This window comes from Zingiber officinale, chromosome 10A (assembly GCF_018446385.1).
Source record: "Zingiber officinale cultivar Zhangliang chromosome 10A, Zo_v1.1, whole genome shotgun sequence".
NCBI lineage: Eukaryota > Viridiplantae > Streptophyta > Magnoliopsida > Zingiberales > Zingiberaceae > Zingiber > Zingiber officinale.
Window position 1 is genome coordinate 98,203,580 of NC_056004.1, and position 16,692 is coordinate 98,220,271.

The window sequence follows — 16,692 nt, forward strand, 5'->3', positions numbered from 1 at the left end:
GTAGAACCTTTTTAAAAATATTTTTGCACAAAATACAGAAAAATAAAAAGTATGAACAAAAGTTTCACCCAATCCCCGAGAGATTCTCCTTGGCCATGGGCCCCTCGGGCCTCGGCTTCGCCGTTAACTAAGATGGTGGTCCCTTTCCTTCGGTTGTCTCCAGCTGGCACCTGCCCGAGGAAAAAGCCTGCCCTCCTATCCCCACCTATTTTTCTACCCATTCGCGAACCCAGACCATTGAGCATGGACCCCACCCGTTCGGCTCCCAACTCCCAGATCAGTGACCGTGAACAATTACCGGAACGTGCTTAACGTTTTGCGGGTCTCCGATCGTCTGTTTAGGTCACGACATGTAAGTCCGGATGGTTGATAGTTCGTGACGTAATCAGCACATTCGTCACGAGAAAGAGGATGAGAATAGTGTATGCTGCTTGAGTTGAGACAGCGGATCTAGACGTACGACCCCCTTGGTCGAAACGACGAAGAAACTCACGAAGAAAAGGGCATTGAGATTAGGAAGGGCCACCAGAGCGTTGGGCCCACCGCCCATTAGGCCGGAGGCGGTCGACCCTCCCGGATCGGGCGGTCCACAACGCGAGTTGTGAGGGGCGGCGGGGCGATGCCGTCTAGTAGCCGTCCGATCTGGGGTTGCGGGCCCGGCTCACGCGCGATCAATGAATAAAAAGGTGGGTGGGGCTCGGCTTTGAGGGTTTAATTTGTTGGCTGCCATGGATGCTTCTTTGGCCAAGGAAGACGGCGGCAGCGCCGGGAAAGCGGGCGGTGCTACGGGAGGTGGAAGCGGTGGAGGAGCGGCGGCGGCCTTTCCGGTCCATCGTATGATCGCGCCGAAGCCGGAGCCAATGGAGTTTCTAGGCCTCGGTGCGCTTCCGATCGTTCGGCGTCCGGCCGCAAGGACCAAAGACCGGCACACCAAGGTGGAGGGGCGGGGGCGGCGCATCCGGATGCCGGCGGCGTGCGCCGCCCGGATCTTCCAGCTCACCCGGGAGCTAGGGCACAAGTCCGACGGCGAGACGATCCGCTGGCTGCTCCAGCACGCCGAGCCCGCCATCATCGCTGCCACGGGGACGGGGACCGTCCCGGCGATCGCCACCGTGGTTGACGGCGCGATCAAGATCCCCACCGACGCCCCTACCTCTTCCTCCTCCGTGGGGCTGGTGTCCACATCCGGAGAGGAGGAGTCCGCCGCCGCCGCGAAGCGGCGCAAGAAGCTCCAGCCTTCGCGCGCGTCCGCGGCCTCGGCCGCCTCCCTCGCCCCCATCGCGGCGGCGTTCTACCCGGTTCATGATCCCCTACTCCAGGGGGGAGGCGCCATCTCGATATCCACTGGGCTAGCGCCAATCGCCCCGACGGGGGTTGTACCGATGTGGGCGGCCGCCCCAGTTTCTGGCGGAGGGCGTGTCCTCCCACCCGGAGCTCTGTGGATGCTGCCGCAGCCTACGGCAGTGTCGGAGCCTTCAGGGCAGACTGCACAGATATGGGCCTTCCCTCCGGCCTCGCAATTCATAAACATCTCCGGGACACCGCCCGCAGCGGCGGCGGCGGCCGCGGCCGCAGTGTACCATGGCGGCGCCTTGGCTGGCGTCCACGTCTCCTCCTCCGGCGATTTCGAGCAATCGGCTGCACCCACAGAGAAGAAGAAGCAAGAGCTACAACTGATGGGATTACCGCCGGAGGCGGCTGGGCAAGACGACGAGGAGGATGAAGAGGAGGAGGAGGAGGAGGAGTCGGAATCGGGTGCAGCGGATTGAAGGTTTTCCACTTCAGCCCCTTATTTTTTCCTAATTGAAATCTGATATTAGAAGTCTAGGCGACAAAAATCCGCCCTTTCCTCCGGTTAACTTTATGGGTATGGTAAGAGAAAGGCTGCCCACGTGCGCACGTGAGCGGGGGTGTAAATTTCAACATTGTTTAAAATTGCCTGTTGGTGGTCCACGTCTCGCGTGGGTCATGCTCATCGTGGTCAAAGTTGCTCTGTGGACTGTGCTGGTGGGCCCCACCCCACTGGCCCCATGCGCGTGTTTGGTGGCGCCCCACCTCCTTCGAAGCAAGCTTGGCACAATTGATCATATTTTAACCTAAGATCACACGGTCCTCGTTGGCCATGTACTTTAAAATCAACGGCTCGGATCTAATTTGGTCGAACCACCTCGTTCAGTGTTATGGCACGACAAAGCACGAGCCCAAATCCTATGGAGTATCCTTTTTCCGATAACATAACGATCACTAACAATTGGTTAGCCATGGAATTTGCAATCAATGGCTCACATTGTCGTCGCTTATTTTTTTTTTTGTAGGATTTGTGTTCTTCTTTCTAGCATTACTCGGGCTCGAATTGGTCTATGTGTCGACTTTCCTTATGAGAAAATGGCAAAATTTCATAGGTCTTACTCAATTTCGTAATCAAGATTATAGTTTGATTCATAGTTTAGCATAAATTTCATAGGCATATCGAGATTTCTATAGTTTTAGCGCATCATTGGCTATCGGTATGCTATTTATTTGAGTTGAAATTTGAGAATTGTGTAGCCTTAGGATAGTGACTTAGATGAGACACTACGATGCGCATTTTGCTCAGTCGACTAAGATTTAAGCTAAATCATATTGACTATATTTAATGTGTTGGCCGATCAAAGTAAAACCTTTGATTGACCAAACAAGTTTTATATTATGGGAATTTTGATTTGTACAGTTGTTTTAGACAATGGTGGAGCCAGATATAGCCCCCAGGCTAATCGGACAAAAAAAGCTTCTGGGATATTTCTCTCATTTTTTTTCTATTGTTAGTATTAGTTTTAAAAGACAATTATGAGATAATTAATTTATTAAGTTAATGACTAATAGTTAATCTAATATACAAAATCCAATCCATAAGTTAATAGTTAATCTAATATATAAAATCTAATTCATTAAAAGGATAATATAGATGAATGAAGATTAATCAATAGAAGAAGAGCAAAAGACAAAGACTTTTGGTATTTCTTAAGACCTTTGGTATTCCTTGAATAATATAAAAGACCTTTAGAGCTTATTTTCATGTGAGACTCTTGATTTTTTTAGTCTTTTTTCCTCTTTTTTCTTTCGTTGATTTCTCTCTTCTTGCTCTTGGCCAAACCTCCAAGTGTGACTAGCTACACAATGATGATTTCTCTCTAAATCATGAGTTCGTGAGACGGACGGAATATGTTCGTGTGGATACTGTAGAGGCGCAATTATTTGATCACACTGAAATCCACCAAGGATAAAGTTATTGTCGGGAGTTCGTGTTTATGTAACAAAGGTATAACTCTTATCACAACTAGTATACGATTTTCTTTACATGATTTTTTTAGAAAGAATCTCGAAAATGCATTCCGTTGCGTTTGTGTTGTTTTGCGCTAGAGATCCCTACATCTATCTAGGCTACTTCCTCTCTTTTTCACATATTTTTTTCTTTTCCCATAGAAAATTTAGCTGCACTTCCTCGTCATCAATGTCGAACCTCGGGGTGTTGGGATGTATATACGAGTCACAAACGGGAATCAGATACCTCTCACACATACACATATATATAAATATAAGAATTTATTAGCCTGCATATTAGTTCGATGCACGCTTTAGGGATATCCTCACATGTCCGGGCGCTCGAAGTCCCTCTCGGGTGTTCAGATTCTCAAAAGTGACTCTGGAAGGGGGTCCGGGTGCCCGGACATAACACCCACACAGTTGAGGGGGGTGGGGAGAGCCCCCCACGTCGGTTGCCTCTCAGGTGTGTAACTCCTTTTCCTGCCAATATATATACACACACATGGTGTCGATTTGCTAGGCATTTCGTATGGGCACTTAAGTGTACACAGGACACTCAAAAGTGATCCAAGCATTTAATTGCAATTGGGTGTGCAGCGATATATATCTATATATAGATATATATGTGTGTGCGCGGCTGAGTGCGTGATTGAGTGGTCAACGCTCTCACGCGGTGCTTGTAGGTCCCATCCCATGTGGGTGTGTAGTAGTGCACCCCAAGTGTGGGGACCGAATTCTCTAGATCGCAAAGTGTGGTCTAGAGGATGAACCACTTCATTCATAGGTGGGATTTTATGGACCACAAATGTTATACAGGTAGGGTCCATGGGATCCCACCTATTAGTAACCCTTGGTCTAGGAGCATATCAGGGGTTGCGGTCTAGATGATCTCGGCTACCAAGCGTGCGCACTTGGGATGTAGCATAACGCTATATATATATATATATATATATATATATATATATAAGGATTTAATAGTTTATGTAAAAATAAATAAAAAATAATAATCACAGTTAGTTTTATTGACCATCCCTGGGATAATCGGTCCGATTTTACGAAAATTTTCCATCGGCCACCAGGATAAATAGGGAAGCGCACGCGGTAGCCAGCCTAGAAGTCAAACATTCTTTGATTGCGCCCCCCATTTGGAGGAAGAATTTTTACAAATACATCATAGTTAGGGATCGAATCGCGGATGCATGAGTGACAATCTGAATGTCTTACTGCGACATCATATCCCCGGATGATACATGATATAGTGGCGTAATCTTGATTATTAATCATCATCCCACATATTTTGATTAGTAATGTCTAGGTTGCCATATAAGTTGATGATTGTGCATGATAAGGTATGTAAAAGTATCCACATCAGTTTTTCTATCATTATATCTAAAATTTAAGATAAATAACTCACTTTATCAAATTTAGATAATTATTTTTCACTATATACTATATTAATTATTCTAAAATTTTTATTATTCTTAATTTTTTATTATTATTTTTTCTTTTTCTTCTATTTATTATTATTATATTTATTTAATGAGGGGAAGGAGAGATTGAAAACAATGAATGGAAAAAAAGAAATTAAAGAGAAATATTATTTTATTTTTAGGGTAGAGGTTAATTATTTAAATTTGGAGAATCATTATTTATCAAATTTAAATTTAGAAAATGGATAGAGTAATTATTTAGGATAAAATTTTTAAGAAAATTGATATGTTTAAGGAAAAAATCTTAATGAAAAATTCAAGGATAGACACATAAATTTATGGGGTCCAAAAAAAGTGAAATGGTGGGTCATGAATTTATGTGTCTATCCTTGAAATTTTTTTTGAGATTTTTTCGTTGAATATATCATTACTCAATTTTTAAATAGGATAGTTGATATGAATGCTGAAAGATTAGTATCTTACTTCACACACCACAATGAGTATCTAAATTTTTCTTTCTGTTTTGATATATTTTTTTACTTAATAATATTATAACTTAACTCGTAAAATACATAATAGAGATTTTTTAAAAAATAAATAAATAATTAGTACATTTTTAATTTAATAAAAAAATAAATAATGAATCTGATTTTGTCTAAATAGTGAAATATTTTATTTATTTATTATTTGTTTTCAAATTATTAACGACAATAACAACTGTTTAAACTTTTTTGAAATGCAATAGTTCGTTCAACAAATATATTTAACAAAAAGGGCCTTGATAATTCTTCGAAATGCAAGTGTTTAAACTTTTTTTGAAATGCAATAGTTCTTCGAAATTCCATTTTTTTTCCCACCTCTCGATTCTTATCAGTTATCGCCTTGATAATTTATGACAAACACAATTCGACGGCTGAATCCCTACCGTTTGCCATTCTCGCCGTACACATGGACGGCCAGGATAATTAGATAAGGCTTCAATCCGTGGGCCTGCTCTCGCCGCCAATAACATGTCTCGATTACTAACTTCCTCCACCTTCCACTATAAAAGCTCGACGTCCTCGTAATTTTGGTTATCTTTGAAAGAAGCCATGGCCGACGTCGACGTAGAGACGGCGGCTCCTGCCGAGAAGAAACCAGGGAAGGAGAAGAAGGCGAGGGCGCCGAAAGCTGCAAAGGAGAAGAAGCCCAAAGGTTCGAAGTCTTCCGCCCCTGCTCACCCTCCTTATTTCCAGGTAAGAACTAAAAAGTCACGTCTCTTTGGAATTTTGGTAGGCAATTTGATGCTTATTCTCGGAAAAGATCGATTTTCTGTGCTTCCGTGTGTTTAGATGATTAAAGAGGCGATTTTGGCATTGAACGAGAAGACTGGATCGAGCCCCCACGCGATCGCCAAATTCATGGAGGAGAAACACAAGGGAGTTCTGCCGGATAACTTCAAGAAGGTTTTGGCTGTCCAACTAAAGAATTCCACGACGAAGGGGAAACTAGTGAAGGTGAAGGCTTCGTTCAAGTTGTCGTCGTCCGGAAAGAAGGACTTGAAGAAGGTTGCTAAGAAACCAGAGAAGAAGCTGGTGGTGGAGACGAAGAAGCCTAGGGAAACAAGGAAGAGGAAGGTACCTTCCGAACCTGCGACGAAGAAGGCCCCAAAAACTTCTAAGGAGAAAAGAGCTCCCGCAAAGAAGGCAAAGGCGCCGCTCGTTTCTCCCAAACCAAAGCAACCTAAATCGATCAAGTCCCCTGCGGCGAAGAGGGCCCGAAAGGCCGCGGCTTGATGCCTTTGCTGTGATTTCGCCGTTGAGACTTCGCAGGCGAAGCTCTGTTTGTAGATAAACTAGTTTCAATTCTTCGGCGTCGTCGTTGTTGTAGTTTGTGGATAGATGAACTTCGACTATAGTTGTTTCTGGCGACTTAGTGACTGCTACTTGTGCATGGTTTATGCAGTTTCAATCTTGTTTTAATTGATGATCTTGATCAGAATCTGTGTTTCTTGGTGGAAATTCTAACAAGTTTCGATCTTGCATACAAAGATGTTTTGTTCTTATTAAATTATAGAGGGTAAAAATGGAAAATTCGGTAAACTATGGGACCAAAATGTAATTCTCTCAGCCGATTTAACGCTTCGTTCTACGCCGGTGGGTTAGGATATTTTGTTTTTATTAAATTATAAAGGGTAAAAATGGAAAATTCGGTAAACTATGGGACCAAAATGAAATTCTCTCAGGCGATTTAACTCTTCGTTCTCCGCCGGTGGTTTAGGGAGGCGAACTGGAGCAGTGGCTGTAAAAGTGGAGGAGGCGGAGGAAGGCTATGAGTTCGTTCACCGGAACACGCGCCGGTGACGGGGACTCGCCCGATCTCGTTTGCCAGCTTGACTGCGTCCAGGGCATGGTCGACGCGCTCTCTTCTGTCCGTTGGAAGCGTCATCAGGTTCATGTTCTTCGGCTCTTTCCTCTCCTTGTTAGGGTTTCATCTTACCCGCTTCCTCATCAGGATGCTGTGGTCGAGATTTCCGAACACGGACTCGTCCTCATCGTGGAGGAGTCTGGGTGCCTTCAGGCCAGGGTGTATCTGAAGCGTGAGGTATCCTAATCGATGAAAAAGAAATTAAAGTCTGCATCGTTTGGTATGAGCTTTGCTGTTTACTGGGATTGAAATGGTTGCTTTGTTTCTCGGCAGCTGTTTCTTGCGTATGAGTATGCGGCGGAAGGACGACCAAGGTTCGGCGTGAGCTTGGGGCTCTTCGTCGATTGTCTCAACATCTTTTCCACTCCTGGACATTCCCCTGCCATCGAAATCCGTTACCCCGGTCCGGACATGCAACTGCTTTTGAAGTAAGCTTCTTCTTTCTCTTGATTGTGTCTGTAGGTAAAGCTAAATTTCATTGCTGCAGAGGTTAGATTGTGAAGGTATGTGTAAATTCATCAAGCAGTTTGTGTTCTGTCTCTATGAATTCATTGTTTGTTAAATTGTATTGGGTACTCCTGTGATATCTACATTGCTGTGCTCAAAAACCAGTTGTTCTTTCTTTAGGTGCACTGTTGGATTCCTCCTTGTTCTTAGCAGGTTGAAGTATAGTTGTCTGATAAGTTATATGCGTTGGTTTGTGATGCGAGTAATCTATTTGATGTCAGTTTAGGTGCTTTTGTTTAGAAAGATATATATGGAAAGCTCTTGAGCCTGCATCCCCCAAATCTTTTTGATGAAGACAGATCTCCGATCTTACATCCAAGGTCTTTACCAGTTGCCCCAGCTGCCACTTCTGTCAGTTTAGGTGATTTAGTCTCTTTAGTCAAGGTGTGTTGAAAGAATATTGATCAGTTCTTGCAGATCCTGTAACATGATGGCTTTGTTTGCTGACAAAAGGGCGAATAGTGTTAACATTTCTGTAATAAAACATCCTTATGGTGTTACTCTTTCTTCTACTTGAGTTTAAAAATGTAGAGGAAACTAAAGAAAAACTATTAAAAACATTGTGATGATGGTTGATGAATTATAATAACTTTCACCATAAGCAGTTTCTGTCTCCTTTTAGAGAAGGATGATGATTCAATGAGATGTATATGTGTATTACACACAATTAGATTTGTTTCAATGACAAACTGTGGAGACTGTTACATTAATCAATAGTGTGAGTGTCTATGTTTCAGAAAACACTTTCGAGGGTAGCACAAACTGTTTTGAAAGAGGAACCTAATTTACTGGTGTTAACAGTGATATCTATTAAATTTATACTTCACTTAATTCTTTATCTCGGCATTCTTGGTAAGTTGTCAAAAAATGCATTAAACTTGAAGGCTGGAAATAGGCCTTCAAACTACTCACAACTTTATTGTGTGGATTATATACATGTAGAACCAGTATTCTGAGACTGATGATTGTTCGTTCAGTCGACCAACATTGTCTTGTTTTTGATCTTCAGTGAGCACTTTAAGGAGATCTCATAATATTTTGGAACAGAAACCTGTTCCGTTGGCACAATTTGACAACTTGAAAACTAGCTAATCATTGGCCTAATATCAAATTGATGAATGAAACATTGATCGACCAGGTGTCCTTTTTGGCGTACCTAAATCATCTCCTTCTTAGTTGTTTGTTTGTTTTTTGCTATAAACTTGACGATCTATGCTTTTTGTTGATTTTGCCATTATGGAATTCGGTTACATTTTTTGTTGCTTGAGATATTGAATGATATTATGAGCTCGAACCTATCTTTCGGCATTGTGAATTACTACTTCCATTGTCCCTGCAAAAGTTGATATCTTTAGAGTTCATAGGTTGGTCGACACTCCAGATACTTGTATTTATGCAGAGATTAGAACGAGAATTCCTGACACCATATCCTGGGACTATAACTTCGAACCTATTGGAAGTGTTCCTGTTAGCTTCACAGTCAAGGTAAATTCTGTTTTGCGCCAAGCTCGATGGAACTAATTATAATTCAACTCTGCTATGGTCGTTTAGTCTTCTGTTCTAAAGGAAGCGGTCGACGATCTTGAATGGCCTTGTTCGAGCATCCAGATAAGCCTACAACCAGACCCCCCTGCTGTGACATTTAGAGGTGAAGGTCATGGGGACTTGCAGGTTAGAGAAGTTTCTATACCAAATTCATTGAAGAACTGATGATAGCTTCACCCTTATCGACAGATTGAATTCCTGTATTATGCAAATACCGATCTTCTGATTGCGTTCCAGTGTGATCATTCTGTCTCGAACAGGTATCTACATTCCTTTCCGGATCCCCCTTGACAATGCCAATAACATCGCAATGTATTTTTCGTCGACGATATACACAGATACAAGTACAAATTTCTCCAAGCAGCGACATCAAACATTCCATTCAGTGTGTTGAAGGACAACAGAGGAAGCAAAGTGACTGTCGGGAGGGGCGGGATGCTAAAGATACAACACTTGGTATCGGTGAGACGATCGTCGGCCCAACATTCCCGTGGTGATCAACATCCTAGCCATATCGCTTACATCGAGTTCTTTGTCAAACCAGAAGAAGAAGAAGAAGAATGTCCTGTTGGTGACAATTAGGATCCTAGACTGGGTGTTTCTGTGACAATATTGAAATTTTGAGGGCTAAAGTGAGTAGAGTTTAATTCTGAGGTTCTTCCAATTTGTATTGTAACACTAACTAATATAAAAGTAGTGTTCAGGCTTTTGTTTTGCCTTCCAGGGGCAAATATGCATATTCACCCTTTAAAATATTGAAATACATGTTTATCAGTATAAATGTTAAAATATCTCTAAAATATTCTTATTTTAATTCGGTGAATGTTTATTTTTCTCTCTTTCTTTCATTTTAATTATTTTTTTTTTCAAATTTAATATCATCCTAAAACGTATAAATGCCGTTTTAAAGAGAGCGGATCCTCTGGTGAGTTATTTAAATCATTTCTGTTATATATAAATTATTGTAAAAGTTTATTACCATTTTAAGAAAGATATTATCTTGAATGATATTTATTAAATTTTAAATATAAATACACAAAATGGTGAGGATTTCAAGGATTGGATGTACTCAGGACTCCTATTATATTGAGGCCCATCAGATTTCATATATATATATATATATATATATATATATATATATATATATATAAATATATATGAAATTGTATATTAAGTATTTAAAATTATGATTAAAATAAATTTAATCAAGATTTATTTTAATTTTTTACTAGTCAAATTATATTTAGTCAATAATTTTTAATTTTTAATAGATAAAAATTTAATATTACATTATTAATTTTTTCTAAATTGTATTTTATTTATTTTTGTTCTATCTATTCCTTTGTTATATTTTTTTTTAAATTTTATTTTTCTTTCAATTTTTTAATAATTCACCATGTTTATTAGTTAACTATTTTTGGTTAAATAATTTTTCTTAATAATTTATCAAAGTTAAAATTGATAAAAGATAATTTAATTTATGAAACTCCTTCCAATATAAGATTTCAAGAAAGAATCTATTTTACGTAATGACTATATCTAGTATTCGAACCTATTTCTTTAAATGATATACAATAATTTTATTATTGTGTTAAGACTTTCTTTCATCAAAATTAAAATTGATTGATATTTTTTTAAAATAACAATTAAAATGCACATTAATAATATTATAATAACTTATTTCTCGTTTTCAAATTAATTAACATAAATATTTTTTATTTTTTAAATTTTACTAATAAAGAAGTTAAGTTTGACGCAAAGATAAAGTTATTGATACTTGATATAGTTTATTATTACTTCTAATTGTATAAATTATTATTGGTAATATATAAAATTGTTTTTTTAAATTTTACTAATAAAATTAAAGGACATGGTTGAATTGATTAATATACAATGGGCAAAAAATGCTCTTCCTAAAATAGTCAACTATAATTTTCTGATTTATTTTCTTATATATGATCATAAGATTGATTGTGTTAAGCTGCTAAATAACAACTTCTACTTTTGACTATAACTAATAAAATCAAACATCTCTAATAATATTTATTTTAAAAAAAATATTAAGATCGTATTTTTTTTCTGCCTGGGCTTCTTGAGACGGCCCTGGACGTTTGCACGAAGAGCCGTCGCGGAGGAGGTGGAAGAGGGGAACGCTGCCGACGTACAGAGGCGGAGGCGGAGGTTGAGGTGGAGGAGGGAAACTTCTTCGATCGCGGCGAGCAAGCCCGGCCGATCGAGATCAGGAGCGATTGGGAGGCACGGATTGTGTTGGAGAAGCGACTTCAAGAGCTGCGATCGTAGTACCGTCAGAGGTCTGCTCCATCTCTCTTGCTCTCGTAATGTTCCTATTTTATGGAAAAAAAAACAAATTTTCTTCATTTTGCTTGTATGCGTTCGGATATTTTTTCGAGATTGAGAATGCCATAAGCTAACGAGTTCATAAAACTGCGATTGTGTTTTTCAGCATCGATGAAAAAGAAATCGTGATAAATCACAGCTTTTGCTTTTGTTTCTTGAATTTGAAGATCTTTCTACTGAAAGTTACAAAAGAAGATAATGTGCTTTTGCGTGAAGACCTAAAAGTTCATCCAAAATCTCTTGGGGGATTGCATGGTGGTACCTTCCTATTTACAAGCTTAAAGAGAATTGACTTTGAGCAATTTCCCCATTTTGAATAAATTCCAGGTTGATGTTATTGATGTTTCACCTTTGTAGCCAATGATTGGGTTCAGTTCAGTTAACCACAATGGCAAGGCAGGAAAGGATTTCAGAACTGAGCTAGTTCCATGTGCAGTCAGAGTGAGAAAGGTTCTGATGGGCTTCTTGTCACCCTGCAAAAGACGACGTCAAGGGATCGAATAGGTTTGCACCTGAAAAATAACAAAGTCTATTTGCTAAGGACGAGTGTTTGACTTGATTGAATGCAACACAACTCAACTCATTGGCCATTGCATCTACCCTTTGCAGTTAATGCACCATATGTAAGCATTCCTCATAATGGAGGTTGTCTTCGATCCGAAGGGCTTCCACGCAATGCTCGTTAGAGGGAGGCTATCGTGCCCCGATCATCCAGACAAAAGGTGAACTCATGGACCTGTAATTCTCTCAAGGTTATATTCTCTCTGACTGTGGTTGACTACTAGTGCAGTCCACATTCCAACCAGAATGTAGGCCTTACAAATGGTCCCATGTTTTGTTGCTATACACTTGTGCAGATGTAGGCCTTACAAATGAAGTCCCTATCACTTTTCTTGTGTGGCAGCAATGAATCTCTTTATCCTGATTCATATAAATTAAATGATTGATCAAGAGCATGGCCAAGTTGTTCATCCCCTTGCCTCGTATCGAGTCCCTTAGCTTCAATCTCACTTCACACAAGCAACTGCTGAGCTCACTTCCAGAGAATTTGGACCATGTACCAGACAAACCCTACCTTCTTATGGTCAGTATTCTTCCTCAAATCTGTAACTCATGTTTCATGTTTCTTTCCCTTTTCTTCATGAAACATCTATACAAACATTACTCATTTCATGGTAATATACTTCTACTTTTTGCCTCTGTAATCACTGCATCATAATTGATACATAACTAGGTTTCTGCCCGAGTGCAATGGACCTTCTGTGTATGCCAACGACAAAGCTTCCAATTGCAAAATGGCGCGGCAGTGGTGCGCGCAACTATTGCATTCGATGTGCAGGGGTCATAAGGCCGACTGGTGTTCCGGCACCGATGGGCCAGAAGACACAATACAACGATGGGCTGTTTGAGAAACTGTTCATGTCGTTGTTTGCTCGGAAGATGGAGAAATTTGCATCCGGTGGAGCAGAGAAGAAACAACGTGCATTCTGGGATATGGATTATGAGAGTTTTGTAGATGTTTCCAAGAGGGTGATGACGGGGAGGTCGAGGAAGCAGCAGCTGGAGGTTGTTAGGGAGGTTCTTCTATCCATGCTCCCTCCTGGTGCTCCAGCACAGGTTCCAAATATAACTGTTTGCATAGTATTTGTTTATTTATGTGTTTCTTTCACTGGTATCTCATTTGTCTAGTAGTTAGTATATTTTTATAGTGTACTTGATTGATAAAGATAATTATTTCATTTTTCATGAATTCTAATTAACTATCCTAATATTTGATTGTAGAAATCAACTTTGAATTATGATTTCCTTGCAATTGTGGTGGTTTAGAGAGAGTTATTTCTTATTTTCTTCTAAGAATAGTTATTTATTTTTTATTTCATTATTCATAAAATAGATATTCTTACTTCGTTCAACCCCCACTTTGATCCATTGTTATTGTTACAGTCATAAGCATGGACTTGAAAATCCTATAATTGAATACTATATAACTCATAAGAAGTCGGACACTCTCAGCAATATGTAGGTAGAATTGGCCAATTGAGCTAGTCTGATTGAGCAATCAAGCGAATTGGTAAGGCCAAATGGCTTCATACGACTAGATGAGTCAGTCAGGTTAAAGAGGGGCAGACTAAGCCCGAATGAGCTAGTAAGATCAGGTGACTAGTAAGGTCGAATAAACCTATCAAAATAGATGAGTTTTTCGGACCAAGTTGGTTGAACAAGTAGGCAAACCAAGCGAATTGAACTAATCAGTCGAGCCAGGGGGCTGAAGGTAGTTGGAGGTAGATCAATGTGCCCAGTGAGGCAGTCAAGTAGAGTTGATCAGTTATTTCTAATCAGGAAGATCGTTTGAACTTGATGAGTTTGACAAAATATTTATGTAGAAATACTTTGCCATCGTAAAAATTATTACTTATCTATTCTTTGTAAAATTCCTATGAACTAACTATAAAAATAACGTTCTATGTCTATTTCATTTCATAGAGCAAAACAAGAAACACTTATTGCTTTTTTATTTTTATTGTCTATTTTGTTTTTAGGAATAATTTGCATTCCTTATTTATTCCATTTTATGAACCTAACTCACTATTGAATTGTAGCAAGAATTACTGATAAGAGAAGGTTTACTGATTGGCTGTTTTTCGATTCCAGTTCAGGAAACTGTTTCCTCCAACGAGATGGGCAGCAGAGTTCAATGCTGCTTTAACATTGCCTTTCTTTTACTGGTTAGTTGGACCATCTGAGGTACTAGTTATTTACTTGCTCAAGGTTAATCTGTTACATCTCGTGCTATCAGTTGTTTCGGTCGCACGTTTAATGTTTTAAGGATTCGTTTGTTTGTTAGAAAATAACTTCTCTATGTAAAATAGGAGAATTTTTCAAGAATTTTGCTATGACTGTAAATATTATCTGAGACACAATAGCTATCAAAGAGGGCTCTCAAAGGGGGAGAGAATATTCACGAATAAGATCAATGAATTTCCTTAGTAATTGCTATGCAATGCTATATGTATGTTAGTACATTGTCACAGGAGTTAAATTTCTCAGTGGCTGCTTTAGATTTACACTTCTACTTATTTCGATCGTTCCTTGTGTCTCAGGTCATTGAAGTGGAAGTCAATGGAGTGAAACAAAGAAGTGGAGTGCTTATTAAAAAGTGCAGGTGTGCATTCCTCTCTAAATGATTTTTTTCGACTCCTTTTCAACCGTCTGATCCGGCTAGGATTTGATTCCCCACCGTTGATATAGACATCAATGGCCAGAATCAAATTCTGACTCAATTGGATGACAGTCCACAAAGAACCTAGAAAACCTTATAAAGCTCGGATTTACATTCAACTAAACACCTTTTCTCTTATTTTTACTCGATTTATGCTACACATTTTCAGGTACTTGGAGAACAGTGGATGTGTCGGGATGTGTGTCAACATGTGCAAGTTGCCTACTCAAGACTTCTTCACCAATGACTTTGGACTCCCCTTGACAATGAACCCAAGTATGCGAAACCTTACTCAATCCATTGAACTTGACTTGAACAACACTTTGGTTGATCATATTGTTTCTATATCCACTTTTCATTACCAACAAGATTCGAGGCCTTCCATGTTTGTTAGTTAAGTAGCGAACTTGATCACAAAGATCACTTGATTATTTCTTAGGTACCGATGAACATTTACTTTAATTCGGGAAGTGAAGCCCTATTTCTTAGCCATGCAGTGTTCTTTTCGTTAGATAAGCACTCATCTCGTCGCCTTCACTCCTAACTTGTCACATTCACTTCTTTCCAAGTGAAGACTCATTTGGTATGCGAAACCTTACTCAATCCATTGAACTTGACTTGAACAACACTTTGGTTGATCATATTATTTCTATATCCACTTTTCATTACCGACAAGATTTGAGGTCTTCCATTGTTTGTTAGTTAAGTAGCGAACTTGATCCCAAAGATCACTTGATTATTTCTTAGGTACCGATGAACATTTACTTTAATTCGGGAAGTGAAGCCCTATTTCTTAGCCATGCAGTGTTCTTTTTGTTAGATAAGCACTCATCTCGTCGCCTTCACTCCTAACTTGTCACATTCACTTCTTTCCAAGTGAAGACTCATTTGGTGTCGTCTACATCTAAATCCAACCTCAGGTTGTTTCCTAGACGACTTCAATCCAATCCCCTCCACTCCAACCGAACTGAACGAATTTCAACTGAGCTATGCGCCTTGATCCAACCCAACTTGAATAGTCATCAGACTTTACTATGCACACATTATGGTTAAAGATAACATTCTTTGCCTGGTTAAAAACTGCAGATTTTGAGGATATGAGCTGCGAAATGGTGTACGGTCAAGTGCCGCCGCCTATCGAAGAAGATGCTGCTTCAAAGCAGCCTTGCTATGCCGATATCTGTAAGTCAACCACTGCTCGCACCATCGAGTAGTTCGAAATTCCATTATTTTGATCTTCTGAGCTAATTTCTACAGGTTCCATGGCCAGCTTCAGCTCACCCTCTTGCCCAAAACTTCAATAACAACAGCACTTGAGAACGATGCCAGCCATTTCAGCAAACAACACTATACACTAGCTTTAAAGTCAACACTATTCCAAATGCTTAAACCAAATTTTATATGTATGAATTTCATATTAATTTTTTTATATAGTACATGATTTAAGGAAACAAATAATAAAAATTGCAGTTTATAAATTTTTTAGAACCCTAGTTTATATATAGTACATGATATCAAAAACTATAGTGTTGATGTAAAAAAGTTATAGCATATCATATAAAGTTAGTACTTAACAAACAACGGAAAAGAGTTACCATCTCTTTGGGAGGAGGTGAGGGAAGGGTAAGTAAAGGGAAAGTTATATTTACTTATTTAGGAAGGAGGTGAGGGGAGGGATAGGGAATTTTTATCCTCTTTCATGAATTTTTATCCTCTTTTATCCTTCAAATGAACTATTTCCTTACATTTCAAATCGGGATATAAGGAAGTTATCCTTCATTCCCTTCCCTTTTCGTTAATGAATATTTTCTCATCCCATCCAAACATAGGGTTAGGAGGGGAGAAAGAAATCAAAAACTATAATGTTGGATGTAAAAAGTTATAGCATATGATATAAACTTAAGATTTAACAAGGAAAGGAAA

At 39.5% G+C, this 16,692-nt stretch overlaps 4 protein-coding genes across 13 annotated transcripts; all 4 read left to right on the forward strand.

The window, feature by feature from the left end:
- The first annotated feature begins 700 nt into the window (after nt 1–700).
- LOC122028067 (transcription factor PCF2-like) lies at nt 701–1,986 on the forward strand. The gene has a single exon (XM_042587090.1). It carries the CDS (start codon nt 729–731, stop codon nt 1,767–1,769), a length of 1,041 nt encoding a protein of 346 aa, XP_042443024.1. The 5' UTR covers nt 701–728; the 3' UTR covers nt 1,770–1,986.
- Nucleotides 1,987–5,798: 3,812 nt separating this feature from the next.
- LOC122027151 (histone H1-like) lies at nt 5,799–6,710 on the forward strand. Its single transcript, XM_042586044.1, has 2 exons — nt 5,799–5,968; nt 6,065–6,710. The coding sequence occupies exons 1-2, from the start codon at nt 5,825–5,827 to the stop codon at nt 6,506–6,508; spliced, it is 588 nt and encodes a 195-aa protein (XP_042441978.1). The 5' UTR covers nt 5,799–5,824; the 3' UTR covers nt 6,509–6,710.
- Nucleotides 6,711–6,955: 245 nt separating this feature from the next.
- On the forward strand, nt 6,956–9,944 carry LOC122027150. Of its 6 annotated transcripts, none has more exons than XM_042586041.1 (7): nt 6,956–7,163; nt 7,227–7,316; nt 7,413–7,567; nt 9,011–9,131; nt 9,213–9,317; nt 9,429–9,451; nt 9,530–9,944. In XM_042586041.1, exons 1-7 carry the CDS (start codon nt 7,044–7,046, stop codon nt 9,771–9,773), a joined length of 858 nt encoding a protein of 285 aa, XP_042441975.1. In that variant the 5' UTR covers nt 6,956–7,043; the 3' UTR covers nt 9,774–9,944. The 6 variants fall into 6 exon arrangements, with proteins under 6 accessions (XP_042441975.1, XP_042441977.1, XP_042441974.1 ...); XM_042586040.1 differs by having other exon boundaries at nt 6,957–7,163; nt 9,198–9,317; XM_042586038.1 differs by having other exon boundaries at nt 6,957–7,163; nt 9,198–9,317; nt 9,381–9,451; nt 9,530–9,943.
- A 1,340-nt stretch (nt 9,945–11,284) lies between these two features.
- On the forward strand, nt 11,285–16,220 carry LOC122026980 (beta-carotene isomerase D27, chloroplastic-like). 5 transcript variants are annotated; one of them, XM_042585754.1, is made up of 11 exons: nt 11,285–11,503; nt 11,656–11,807; nt 11,907–12,053; nt 12,159–12,301; nt 12,407–12,633; nt 12,784–13,166; nt 14,202–14,294; nt 14,651–14,712; nt 14,939–15,045; nt 15,856–15,951; nt 16,027–16,220. In XM_042585754.1, exons 6-11 carry the CDS (start codon nt 12,801–12,803, stop codon nt 16,071–16,073), a joined length of 771 nt encoding a protein of 256 aa, XP_042441688.1. In that variant the 5' UTR covers nt 11,285–11,503; nt 11,656–11,807; nt 11,907–12,053; nt 12,159–12,301; nt 12,407–12,633; nt 12,784–12,800; the 3' UTR covers nt 16,074–16,220. The 5 variants fall into 5 exon arrangements, with proteins under 5 accessions (XP_042441688.1, XP_042441690.1, XP_042441689.1 ...); XM_042585756.1 differs by having other exon boundaries at nt 11,717–11,807; XM_042585755.1 differs by having other exon boundaries at nt 11,656–12,053; nt 12,159–12,271; nt 12,454–12,633.
- The last annotated feature ends 472 nt before the right edge of the window (nt 16,221–16,692 follow it).